The following is a 12,218-nucleotide window of genomic DNA, read 5'->3' as shown; positions in this document are numbered from 1 at the left end:
CATCTCCATAGGGTGTGCGCCATCTCAGAGTCCATCCATCACGGCGAGAGTGGCAGCCGGTTCCAGGAGAGAGGCTGGCAGCCCCCTCCCACACTGGACCTGGCTGGCCTGTGACTAACAGGACCAATTAGACTGGGGGCTTGACCTACCTTGGGTGGGGGTTCTTGGTAGGTGGTCGGCTCCAAGATTTTGGGGGGTCGGTAGCGGGTGTTCCTTTCCTGCTCTAAGGCGATGTCCTTCTCCATCTGATAAACATCACTGCCACAGTGCAGGGGGGGGGGGACAGGAAAGGAAGCAGGGTCAAAGTGAGACACTCATGTCTATACTACAGTGGAGTCAGGAAGGCCTGGACGAGGGCTAGTTAATCCCATTCCACCTCCCTTTGTCCTACAGTGTGGCTGGGGTGGGGGACGAGGGTCTGGAGGCCACCCCACCCCAAGGTTGGGAGAGTCACAGCATGGGTGGTAAGAGGCCCTCGAAGCACCAGATCCAGCCCAACTGTGGCCGGAGCGAGCTGCCCCAACCCCCACATGGCCAGCCTCCTGGCCTTGCCCTTGTCACTGACACTCTGTAGATGCTTCTGCAGCCCCAAACACTTCCACGACAAGGCCCAGGGTTGACATCTCAGTATATATTCCACTCCCACAGTTCTTGTGTGGGTGTGTGCCGGAGGCTGGGGAAGGCAGGAGCGATCACACCCAGCTTAGCTATGTTTGCTCCGGTTATTTTAATTTTTTTTTTTTTTTTGCCAGCCCTGGGGCTTGAACTCAGGGCCTGGGCACTATCCATGAGCTTCTTTTGCTCAAGGCTAGTGCTCTACCACATGAGCCAACAGCACCACTTTCAGCTTTTTCTGTGTATGTGGTACTGAGGAATTAAACCCAGGACTTCATGCATGCTAGGCAAGCACTCTACCGCTAAGACACATTCCCAGCCCTGCTCTGGTTTCCTTTAGAGATTAGGCTTCTGCTATTTCCCTGGGCTATCCTGGACCATGATCCTTCTACTTCTGCTTCCTGCTTAGCAGAGGTAAGAGGCCCACACCACCACAGCCAGATTTTTGTTTGCTTAATTGAGATGGGGTCTTGTGAACGTTTTACCTAAGTTATTCTTGAACTCCCAACCTCTTGATCTCTACTCCCCAGTAGCTAGTACAGGCATGGGCTATCACCAAGCTTGCTCTGATCTTTTGCTTCCAACCAAGAAATTATCTTCCAAGCACATGCTAGGCATAGTGCTTGGTGCCGAGATGCTCAGATGAGCAAGACTTCCTTATTTGTTGGCTCATGCCTGACTGTTACCTGAGTCTCAACCTTCTGTCCCCCCAACAGAGCTGGCTGAGAACCCCTGCCCTAGGTGTCAGGCTCCCACCAGGCCTCTGCTGCAAGGACCTGCTCACTCCATATGGATGCATGACTCAGTGTGCATAGGTGGCTGGTGTGGGGACAAGTCCCAGCCCTGCTGCAGCCTGAACCCTCTCAGGTGCCAGGTGGGAGCGAGGCCGCCACTGCACAGGGCCATGTCTGACTTGGATGGAAACCTCTGTGTTACTGTGCTGCTGGGCCCACCCTCGGCCCACAGCGCCCCTCCCCCCCCATGCTTACCTGAGGCTGCACACAAGCTCGGTGAAGCGGGGCCGGTCGCTGGGGTCATAGTCCCAGCAGCGGGTCATGAGGGTGTACAGGACAGGGGGACAGAGCTCGGGCTTGGGCAGCCGGTCCCCTTTCTCCAGCACCCCGATGACATCCTTGTTTTCCAGCCAGAAGAAAGGCTGCTTCCCAAAGCTCAGGATCTCCCACACGCACACGGCTGAGGGCAGAGAGCAGCTCAGGCCCTGTGCTGGGGTGGGAGGCCAGGCTGCCCTCTGCAGGAGCCCCGATGGCTCTCCTCACTGGGTCCCAGCCAGGAGGGGCACACTGCTGTCTCACCACCCCTCCCAGGATCGGGCCACCGAGGTACCAATGGGACCCAAGGGACCTGATCCCACATCTCCCTCCTTAAGCCCTCAACTTGGCGCTTTTGGGCTCTCCATACAACAGGAGGTGGCCGCTGTCGGGGCCAAAGCCCTGGCAGAAGCTGGCATCCTCGGAAGCCTAATGCAACACTTGCTGCTCTGTGGTCCTGGGCAAGCCCCTCACTTATCTAAGCCTCAGTTTTCTTAGCTGAAAAATGGGAGTAATGGATAATATTGGATGGCTGTGGGGATCCCGGGCAGGGCGCTCTGAGGGGTGTCCACCCCCTGCCGGGCTCTCTCCATCCCCACCTCCTCCTCACAGGAAATCTGCTAGTTTCCTCTTTGTGGATCCCCTCTAAGGAGTCCCCAGTGTAGACCTCAAGACTGGCGGGTGGGGCACAGGTTTGCCCCCACTCCCTCTCCGGGAGACAGGCCCAGACTGGGCAGGCCAGTCTCCAAGGCCCATTATCAGCCCCTCCGCCACTGAGTGGCCACCTCCAGACTCCTCAGTTGCCACAGTGGCACAGGACCCTGGAGACCTGCAGGCCGGAGTCAGACCCCTGCTCCCTATGCCCCCTCCTGTCATGGAAGTGAAGCTCTGCCCTTGCTCACACCTGCCCTGCAAAATCTCTACTCACCAAACATCCAGACGTCGCTGGCCGTGGTGAAGCGTCGGAAGTTGATGGACTCAGGGGACATCCATTTGATAGGGAGACGAGTCACAGAGGCTTTGGGTGGGCAGAGAAGTTTGCAAGGGACATTTCAGGAAGAAGACATCCAGAACAATGCAGCTTCTTCCCCAAAGACCCTTGGCCTGGGCTGTCCAACTCAGGCTTCCCTTTGCTGCACTTTTGGATTCAGACAACTCTCCAGGGGTAAAATGGTAACCAGAATATCCCCTCACCTTTGTAATAGTCTTCGTCCTCAATGTACCGGGAAAGGCCAAAGTCCCCCAGCTTCACACACTCATGGGAGGCCACCAGGATGTTGCGTACAGCGATGTCTCTAGAGGAAGATCAGAAACCAGGCTGGAACAGTGCCTTCAGAATAGAATCTGAGTTTCACAGGGAAAGGGCTTTTTGTTTGTTTTGATCATGATGGTCCCTGGAATCAAGTGTCAAGTCCACTGCAGTTGTTGAAGGAGCGGATGAATAGATGGCTACAGGTATGTGTGTATCTCCTATGTGGTTATGCACACAGCCAGGCACAGGGGTAGTGGTAATGGCATTGTCTCCCTGGGCCTCACATTCTCAAGGCAGCATTCTCCATTCAGAAGAAGAGAATAAAACCAGCCACAAAGAAGACGGACTGGAATCCAGGGTATCATCTGACCCTGGACCCGGGCTGGGATTCTAGCCTGAGCCGGTGCCATTTCCTCCCCTGCACACCTCATCCTTCTCTGGGCTCAGGTAGACTGGCCTGGACTGGGTTCTGCCCTCACCTGTGTACACAGTTGATGCTCTCCAGGTAGGCCATGGCTTTGCATATCTGCAGCGCGTATAGGACAAGGGTGGGGATTTTCAGGGAGTTCTTGTTTCGCTCCAGATAGTGGCCCAGCTGCAGGAAGGGAAAGGTGGCATGAGGCCTTCTCCTCCTCACCCACACCGTGACAGTTGCAGACCCTTCCCTTCCTCTAGGGGCAAGCCCAGCGGTAGAAAGCTGCTCTAGTAATTTCCTCTCCCAGATGGAGGGCCTCTGCGTCCGCTGAATCTGGAGGGTGGAGGCTGTGCCCTGCTCAGCCGCAGCCCTGCTGTCTGTGTGGGTCCCCATCTGCTCACCTCGCCATAGGGGTACAGCTCCATGATGATCCAAGTGGGCTCCTCCTCGATGATGCCAATCAGCTTCACAATGTGCGGGTGGTCCAGATTCTTCATGATCACTGTGGGGTGTAAGAGAGAGGGCACGGGGGCAGCTCACGGGTAGCATCCAGTGCTCGTTTTTGCTTGTTTTGTGCTGGGGGTGGAATTTAGGGCCTCCTATGTGCCAGGCCTGAACTATCCTCGCAGGTCTAATCACCTTGAGGTGCAATTTCCTGTCCCAGCTGGGTGAGAACAGGGAGGAAAACCCTTCCCCAGCCGGGTTCACACGTGGCTTCCAGAGTCTGGCCCCTCCCACCTGGGAAGGGCCAGCTGTCTCAGGGGTCCTGGCCTGGGGATGCCTACCCGCCTCACTCATGAACTTCTCCTTGTTGTCCAGGGTGCAGTCTTTCTTGCAAGTCTTGACGGCTACGTTGATTTTCTCCCCTTTCTGCAACGGGAGTGTGTTCAGGGACTCTCAGTCCAGCCCCTTGCTTTCCTCTGTCCAGCCTTCCCACAGATTTAGCCAGAGGAGACAGGTGACATGGTCCCTGCTTAGTACGTCACCCCCTGTCTCTCCCTCTCTTTCCCTTTCTTCTTGATCTGGATATGCTAGAACTAGACATGGCTTCGGAGATCAAATGAGCCTGAATGTTCGGGTGAGGGCTCTGGGCCTGAGGGCCATGGGTTCTGCCCGTGGTGAGCAGGTATGCGGCAGGTATCTGCAGGACCTCCATCATGGGGAGCCTGTCCTCAACTCTGTATTTAGTGTTGGGATTTGAACTGCGCTCACTTTGCCCTCGGGCTCTGCCTTTCTCCAGCCTTCTAGAAGGAAGACTACAGGACAAAGCTTATCCTCTCTCTTGCGGTCCAGAGGCCAACTTTCTTGTGCCCAAACACTGCCCTTCTGCTTCTAGACACGGATTCTATCCCCTAGCCCAGGGGCCCTTCCCCAGGCCCTGCCCGGAGTTCCATCCCATGGCTTCCTCTACTTCTTGGAAATGACTCTCGTCATTCCTGGAGAGTTCCAGGAGTTTCACAGATCCTCTCGTATCTACCAGGTCACAACTGCTGCTTGCCCAGGCTTCAGAGGGGTGCCCCTGCTCCACCCTGAAGACAGATGGAGGAGGAGTTGGGGAAGTCGGAACTCACGTGATTCGTGTAGACCCCTTCATAGACCTCCCCAAAGAAGCCTTCTCCAAGAATACGGTGAAGAACCACGTCTTCACGGGCAACGCCGTACTGTGGACCTGCAGCAGGGAAGACAACAGCCACAGTGCCGAGACCAGCTGGCACCCCAGGGAAACTCTGTCCCCAGGCCCTGAGCAACACACCAGCTGAGATCTAGGGACTGAGCTGGAAAAGAGATCTAGAATGTTCCACTGTCTCGGAGCCCAGGATAGAGCCATTACTCCCTTTCCTGGGAGTTGGGTTGATATGCCTAGAATCTCCACAGAATTGACCAGGCCCACCAAGGTCTGTCCACATGTAGTCTCAGGTTTCCTATCTAGCATATGGGGGAGGATTTAGGGAGGGCAGAATGTCCTCATGTGGTGTCTTATGTGTCCTCTCGGTGTCACTTCAAGAGCCTACCTCCAGGCCTTCTCAGGGTCTCATCAGGAATCTCTGCATAGATGTCTGACTCTACAAAGAAAGGAAGAGGTCCAGTGCGTGGGCAGATGTCCTCACCTGCATAGCCAGCATGGAGGGAGTGGCTACTCTGCTACTCTGAGGGACGTTCAGGGGCTTAGTTAGGGGAGACAAGCTGGGCAAATCCTAGGCTCTTGTCCTAGAATCGAGGCAGTCACTGAGGCTGGGACTCTCAGTTTGAAGCCCTGCCTGCTCTGATCTGGTTGAAAGCATCTGCTACCCACCTCACACCATGATTTGGTGGATGGTGTGTCTCTCCCCAATTCCTACACTGGATTCCTGACCTGCAAGGTGACGGTTTAGGGTGAGGGCCTTTGGGAGGGGTTTAGAGTGAAGCCAGGTCTTGATGATGGAGCCCCATTCTAGAATGATTACCCTTTCTCCCTCTACCAGGTGAGCACATCACCTTCAAACTGGGGAGGGGACACAGAAATGAGGGCCTTTACCCACAGCTTTCAGAACTGGGACAACTAACTAGTATTTTGCTCAGGGTCAGCTGAACTGATAAAGATAAACACAATGAATACTTCCAAGCTTTCAGGGAGCAGTGACAGGAAGGGTTGTTTTCTGACACTTGGCAAGTCACAGGCATAGGCAGAGGGAAGCTGGGCATGGGTGGAGGGATGGCAGGCGGGTGGGCGGGAGGGCAGCTCACCTATGCTGCAGCTTTCTGAGAGGTGGGACCGCCGAGCTTCCAGGTTTCTATAGGATTTGGAGAGAAGTGCAGGAGCTGGATGAGCTCAGAGCCCAGCGAAGTTCTCCCAGGCAGCCTGGTACACCCGCACCTAGCACCCCATGTGCAGAAGCCACCAGCCTGGCTGACACCAGGCCAGAGGGCTGGCGGGAAGAGCAGCCCCACCAAGATGATGTCGGGCGCTGATGGGGACTGCTCCTGCGGGGTGTAAGCAAGAAGCATGGCCCTGGGGCAACTCCTGAGTGCCTCAGAACCTGCGGCTGCAGTGGGGCTGTGAGTGCTTTCTCCCCTTGGGCACAGGCTGCGCACAGCGTCCTTGCGGCCTCCCCGGTGTACTCACAGTGTAGGGATCTGGGGCAGGCTGCTCCGCTTCTCACCATCTGATGACAAAGGAGGAGAGGGAGGATTGGAACCAGAGGTCTGGATGGACGCTGCTCCTACAAGGAGACTCACCCTCCTACTGCCCTCTCTTGGCTTCAGGGAGAAGCCGTGCAGGCCTGGGGCCAGAACCGAATCTTCCCTGTAGCCTTCCACGTGGTGTCTGGCCCAGAACCAGCTTCCCAACTCAAACCCCTACACAGCCACACACAGGAGGAACTAGCAATGGCTCTGGACCCCCTAGGGCTACCAGCCTGGCTTCTGTGGAATCTGGCCTCGTATCTCCATGACCACCGCTCAGGATGTGCCTCGGGGGGATGGTGGACCAGTTCCACTCACGCTCCTAAAATCGCTGCCTGTGCCTGGAGGTCTACGGCTTAGATTCCCTGCTCTGCCTCAAGAGCTTGGCGTGGCTGTGATTTCATCCACTGCGGGGCCACTCTGCTCTTAGAGAAAACTCACCTTTCTTGGGATGGACGATGAGGGAGCCTTTATGTTCCCCCTGCAGCCGGCAGTAACCATCTATGAGGTCCGCCATGTTCTCGGCCTCTGCTAGGGAGGAGGTTTTGATGGACAAAGACTGCAGAGAAGAAGTCAGCAAGGATGAGACCCCAGTGCCTTGCCTGGGGCCATCACAGGAGGGTGATTAGAGGCTGCAGGGCCTGGACCCCCCCCACCCTGTTCCTGAACTCTGGCTCTCATTCCTGGAGATGGCCACCAGGGGGCACACTGGTCATCTCTTGATCAGGCAGGAAGTTCTGGGTCTCAATTTTCTGCTCTGAGTCACTCACAGTAACTTGTACCCTGTGGATGTCAGCATGCTTAGCAGACGAAATGAGAAGTGGGAGGGAGAGGGCAGGTACAGACGGGAAGGGGAAAGACAATGCCTGCGATCCAAGGTCTTTCTTCTAGTCACAAAAAGCCCCGCGAGAGCTGGGCACCATGGCTCACGCCTGTAATTGCAGCTACTCAGGAGGCTGAGATCTGATGATCAAGGTTCAGAGCCAGCCTGGGCACAAAAGGACCTGAGACTCTTAACCTCTAGAAAATGGGAAATGGGGCTTGGCTCAAGGGTAGAACAGGCCCAGAGTTCAAGCCCCATGACCCACAAAAAACACCCCCGAGATTCTGTCTCACTTTTTTGAGTCATTGTTCACTTGGTAAATTTAGGCCCTCTTCCTCCTCCTCCTCCTCCTCCTCCTCCTCCTCCTCCTCCTCCTCCTTCTCCTCCTCCTCCTCCTCTTCTTCTTCTTCTTCCTCTTCCTCTTCCTCTTCCTCTTCTTCTTCTTCTTCTTCTTCTTCTTCTTCTTCTTCTTCTTCTTCTTCTTCCTCTTCTTCTTCCTCTTCCTCTTCTTCTTCTTCCTCTTCTTCTTCTTCCTTCTCCCTCCTCCTCCTCCTCCTCCTCCTTCGTCGTCGTCTTCTTCTTCTTCTTCTTCTTCTTCTTCTTCTTCTTCTTCTTCTTCTTCTTCCTTCTTCCTCTTCCTCCTTCTCCTTCTTCTTCTTCTTGACGGGATTTCTGATCACCTTGACCTTCCCTAAATCTATCCACTTCTTTCCAGTCCTAGTAATAATGCCATTTCCTAATTTCCTCACAATGGATCATTACCCAGGCGCTTTGTTTGGACACTGAGTAGTTTTCCTCACAAGATCCAAAAGTCAGGACCCCATGCTAGGGTGTCCAGGGCTGGTCCTAACCAGCATGACAGCCCCAGATCCCCAGAGAGCTCACCTGGGGGGCTCCTTCAATGCCCAGCTGCAGCACGGCCTGGCCCTCCTCCAGTGGGAGGCACCTGATGGACTTGATCTGCTTGAACTCAGCCAGGCAGGTGGGCTGTTGAAGAGGAAGGGTTACTGAGGGGCCTCCCATCACAGAGGCGGGATCCCAGTGAGTAGGCCAGCCAGGGTAGGGATGAGAGGGTGGAGAGAAAGAGAGCAAGGCTAGAAGAATAGTGTATTCTAAGCAAAGGAAACAATGAGGTCTGGAGAAAGGCAGGACTAGCCCAGGGTCATATGCTGTCAGTAGAGCCAGAAATAGACCAATGTCCCCAGACTCTAGAGGAGTCATCGCCTCATCTCACCACGGAAGGAGCAACTCTTCTCTCTGAGCTGGGAGAATAACAGCAGCATCTTTCTTTCCCCCTCCTCGCCCTTCTCTGATAGAGCAAAGCCACAGGAAAGCAGAGAACCATCTGCTGCATGCTGCCATCCCCAAACTCTCTCTCCCCAGAACTCACATCGAGAGCATGATCATATGAGGTCTCTGATCTCAGCAACAGAAAGGAAAAAAAAAAAACTTATCATGGGACAGGATAGGAGGCAGATACAGGAGAAGAGCCCTTGGCTCTTTCTACCTTTGCATCTTGACTGGTCAGCTGACGGATGCCTTTAGGTCCAATGACTAAATCCACAGTAATGTTCCATCCTTGCTGGAATAAAAAGAGAGAAAAGATGTCACTCCTGCTTTTCCAACCCCGATCCAGAAATATTAAGCTCATGAAGCTAGACACAGCTCTCCTAACCTAACTCCAGCCATAAAGCTTGTTCCTCCTGACACCCTGCCCAGAGCTGGAAGCCAGCATTCAGCTCCCTGATTATTCCCCCATCCCTGGACCCCATCCAAAGGGGGAGGCCTGGCCCAGGAGAAGGTGAGGAATAAGGTCATTACAATGAGTTCACAGCGGTAGGTTTCCTGGTCGACGTTGGCGAAGCCGGCGAGGGTGTTGAAGAACTTCATGACGCACTCCTCCTCTCTCAGTGAGGCATACTGCTGAAACGTCTGCTGGATCATCTTCCGGAACTGCTTGGGCTGGGAGGGGGAGGGGGCGGCTCTGAGCCAGTCCCTGCTCCTCTGAGCAGGTCTCATGGAGAGGCTGGCCGAGGTTGGAGTGGCTCCCAGGGTCCCTGCCCTGACTGAAACCAGGATCTGTTCCCTAATGCCCACCCTTGGTGTCTCAGGAAGGGTCACCCTGACCCTATGAGGGTTGTGGGAAAGATGGCATCCCAGGGCTCAGGACACAGCCAGGCCAGCGCCCAAGGCATGCCGGGGCTCAGGGCATCCCAGCCCACTCCCAGCCAAAGGCCATGTGGTGCATCCGCCATTTGCTCTTCACAGCCCAGGTGTCTCTGATGAGTGCAGTCTGATTCCTCTAGCTCCAGTCTTGGGGACCAACACAAAGCAGGTCCTGGGCCCCACCCTCTGGCTTCCTACCTTTAAGTTCTCCTGCATCTGCTTTGGGAAAAACAGGTCCAGTCCCACTTCTTTTCTGAAAGAAACAAGTGGGAGTAGCATTTGACTTCTCCTTTCCTACCCCAACTGGAAGGAGGTAACCTTGGGGGCCAGGCAGACAGGCTCTGGGGGATGACGATGGAGGGTGGTGATTGGGGGGAGAGGCAGACAGGCTCTGGGGATGACAATGGAGGGTGGTGATTGGGGGGGTCAGGCACTGGGGATAAGGAAAGGAGGAGCAAGGGCTGGTTTAGAACTTACTCCAGGAGTTCAAAGTTAGACTTCTTGTCAAGTGCATTATGGGGCATGTCTTTGAAGAACCTCCTGGAAAAAGAAAAGTCATGTAGAGGATGGCTGATGGCTGGAATGAGAGGCTGGCCAGCAGGACACCAATGGCAAGGTACTGGCCTAGATTCCCGCCCCCCCACCGCTGGCAGGTGTGGGAATCTCTGGAAAGGAGAAAGGAAACTCGTAAAATCAGGAATTCTAAAAACTGCAAGGAAACTTTGTTCCTAGAAAAGATTCCAGCTCTATGCCCTAGGAGGTATGGCTTGTTCTTTAAGATAGGGTCTCATTTTTCCCCCCTTAAATCCTGATCCTCCCACTGGGGTCATGGACCTGAGGCACTGTGTCTGACCTATCCTTAAAAACTTAAATTAAATGGTGTCTCTGAGTACATTATACTGTGTGCTTTCTGGAGGAGTAGTAAGTTGGAAGAAGGATTTTGAATGTTCCCACTACAAAGAAATGATAAATACCTTATAAATGCAATTATTATATATTTACGAAGCACCAATTTTTTTAAATGAAGACTTTACTAGGCTAAAATAAGGAATAAGAAAAAAAACTCTATCTGAGGTCTGTGGCCATGGCTTAATAAACCAGTGGACTAAGACCAGTGACCAAAGAATTCTGAAGGGCACTGTTCCTGAGCTTTTCAGCTCAAGGCTACCACCCTACTTGAGCCAAGCCCCACTTCCGATTTTCTAGAGGTTAATTGGAGATAAAAGTCTTTGGTCCTTTTGTGCCCAGGCTGGTTTTGAACCTTGAGTAGCTAGGATTACAGGTGTGAACCACCACGCCTGGCTGACAAGGACATTTAAATAGTAAATGTAAAGAGTGAGGGATAGCTAAACACAAAGGTGAACACATTGTCAAAACTGACAGTTTTCAAGTTAAATATTGTAAAAATAATAGCAATTTTAGAATGAGGAGAAAGTGAATGGAAACCATCGTGTGGAGATAAGGTTCAGCTAACACTCGCATTGCATGGAGAAGAGGCTCAGTTAGCTCTTGTAAGCCTTCCTAGTCTCCTGGCTGCATCTTGCAAAGCTCACTCCTGTCCCTGAATCCTTTTCCCTAGTCTGAGGTCAGTCAAAGCTCCAGATGACAGAGGTGGCCCATTACTAAAGTATATACCACACTTGGGTTTCCACCATTTGGAGCAACCAAGTGAGAATGAGTCACTGTCACTAATCAGACCTGCTCTTCCTAGGGTGAGCTTCACAGTCTTCCGTGCTGAGACCCATCTCATCTGTCAGCCAGCTCCTAGTTAGCCCAAATCCATACCAGCCCCATCACTGAGCGAAGCTGCACATGCCAGGAGTGCCCTCTAATGCCAGCTGCTGGCCCCAGTCCCTGCCTGCACTTCTGAGCAGCAACACCAGAGGGAGCTGTCTGTGCAGGTGCAGGCTATGGCTGATGGGGGCGGGGAGGGGGGATGGGAGAGGAGGAATGGGGTGGGAATGAGGGTTGGGGGTCAGGACAGGAGAAAAGACACATTTATGTAAAATTCACTCGATCTCTTTTTCTTCCAAAGAGCAAACAAGTATTAACTTCCTAGCAATGTTTATAAATTAACTACAAATGTCTAAGGAAGCAGGGAAAGGGAGTATTTGCTCTATAATCTCTATTCTGTCACTTACGAAGTGCTGGGTTGTACATTTATGGTGCCATTTTTTTTTTTGTCGGTCATGGGGCTTGAGCTCTGGGTCTGGGCGCTGTCCCTGAGTTCTTCAGCTCAAAGCTACCGCCCTACCCTTTGAGCCACAGTCCCACTTCCCGTTTTTAGGTGGTTAACTCAGACTTTAGTGCCCCGGCTGGCTTTGAATCATGATCCTTGAATCTCAGCCTCCTGAGTAGCTAGGACTATAGATGTGAGCCACCATGCCCAGTTTACTGTGACTTTTTAGGTCAGAACAGTTGAGGACTCAGTGGGGGTGGGCGACATCCCTGGTTGCTTCAGGTCAGTGAGGACAAGTTATTTGGCTCCTCAAACAAACTTCGAGCATGCAGGTTACAGGAAATTCATATTGATACTTAGATAAAATATGTGAAAAGGCACTTATTTTAATTTGATTTTAATTCCTGCCAGTCCCGGCAGGAATTGAGTCCACAGAGGACTCCAGTCACTAATCTTGTCTCTGTATACATATCACATGTTATTTTGTTTTGGTGGTGGTGGTGGGGTTTGAACCAGTGTCTCATGCTTACCAAGTGGACACTGTTACCAGTGGAGCC

General features: G+C 53.3%; 1 protein-coding gene across 5 annotated transcripts in view; it reads right to left on the bottom strand.

Annotated features, from left to right (window-relative positions):
- The window catches only part of Ptk2b (protein tyrosine kinase 2 beta), a 97,149-nt gene that overhangs the window by 11,466 nt on the left and 73,465 nt on the right, over positions 1-12,218 (bottom strand). For all 5 annotated transcript variants that reach the window (XM_090353638.1, XM_090353642.1, XM_090353639.1 and 2 more), the window contains 17 exons: positions 9,960-10,022; positions 9,681-9,735; positions 9,138-9,278; positions 8,824-8,898; positions 8,202-8,303; positions 6,935-7,052; positions 6,435-6,474; positions 6,056-6,102; positions 5,344-5,394; positions 4,903-5,000; positions 4,117-4,201; positions 3,733-3,833; positions 3,396-3,511; positions 2,859-2,959; positions 2,593-2,682; positions 1,605-1,809; positions 150-258 (listed from right to left, as the gene is read on the bottom strand). In XM_090353638.1, coding sequence (XP_090209764.1) covers positions 150-258; positions 1,605-1,809; positions 2,593-2,682; positions 2,859-2,959; positions 3,396-3,511; positions 3,733-3,833; positions 4,117-4,201; positions 4,903-5,000; positions 5,344-5,394; positions 6,056-6,102; positions 6,435-6,474; positions 6,935-7,052; positions 8,202-8,303; positions 8,824-8,898; positions 9,138-9,278; positions 9,681-9,735; positions 9,960-10,022 — 1,597 coding nt within the window. The remainder of the gene's footprint in view (positions 1-149; positions 259-1,604; positions 1,810-2,592; positions 2,683-2,858; positions 2,960-3,395; positions 3,512-3,732; positions 3,834-4,116; positions 4,202-4,902; positions 5,001-5,343; positions 5,395-6,055; positions 6,103-6,434; positions 6,475-6,934; positions 7,053-8,201; positions 8,304-8,823; positions 8,899-9,137; positions 9,279-9,680; positions 9,736-9,959; positions 10,023-12,218) is intronic.

This window comes from Megascapheus bottae, chromosome 20 (assembly GCF_031878675.1).
Source record: "Megascapheus bottae isolate mThoBot1 chromosome 20, mThoBot2.hap1, whole genome shotgun sequence".
NCBI classification, from domain to species: Eukaryota; Metazoa; Chordata; class Mammalia; order Rodentia; family Geomyidae; genus Megascapheus; species Megascapheus bottae.
This window is presented reverse-complemented; position numbering and strand designations above follow the sequence as displayed.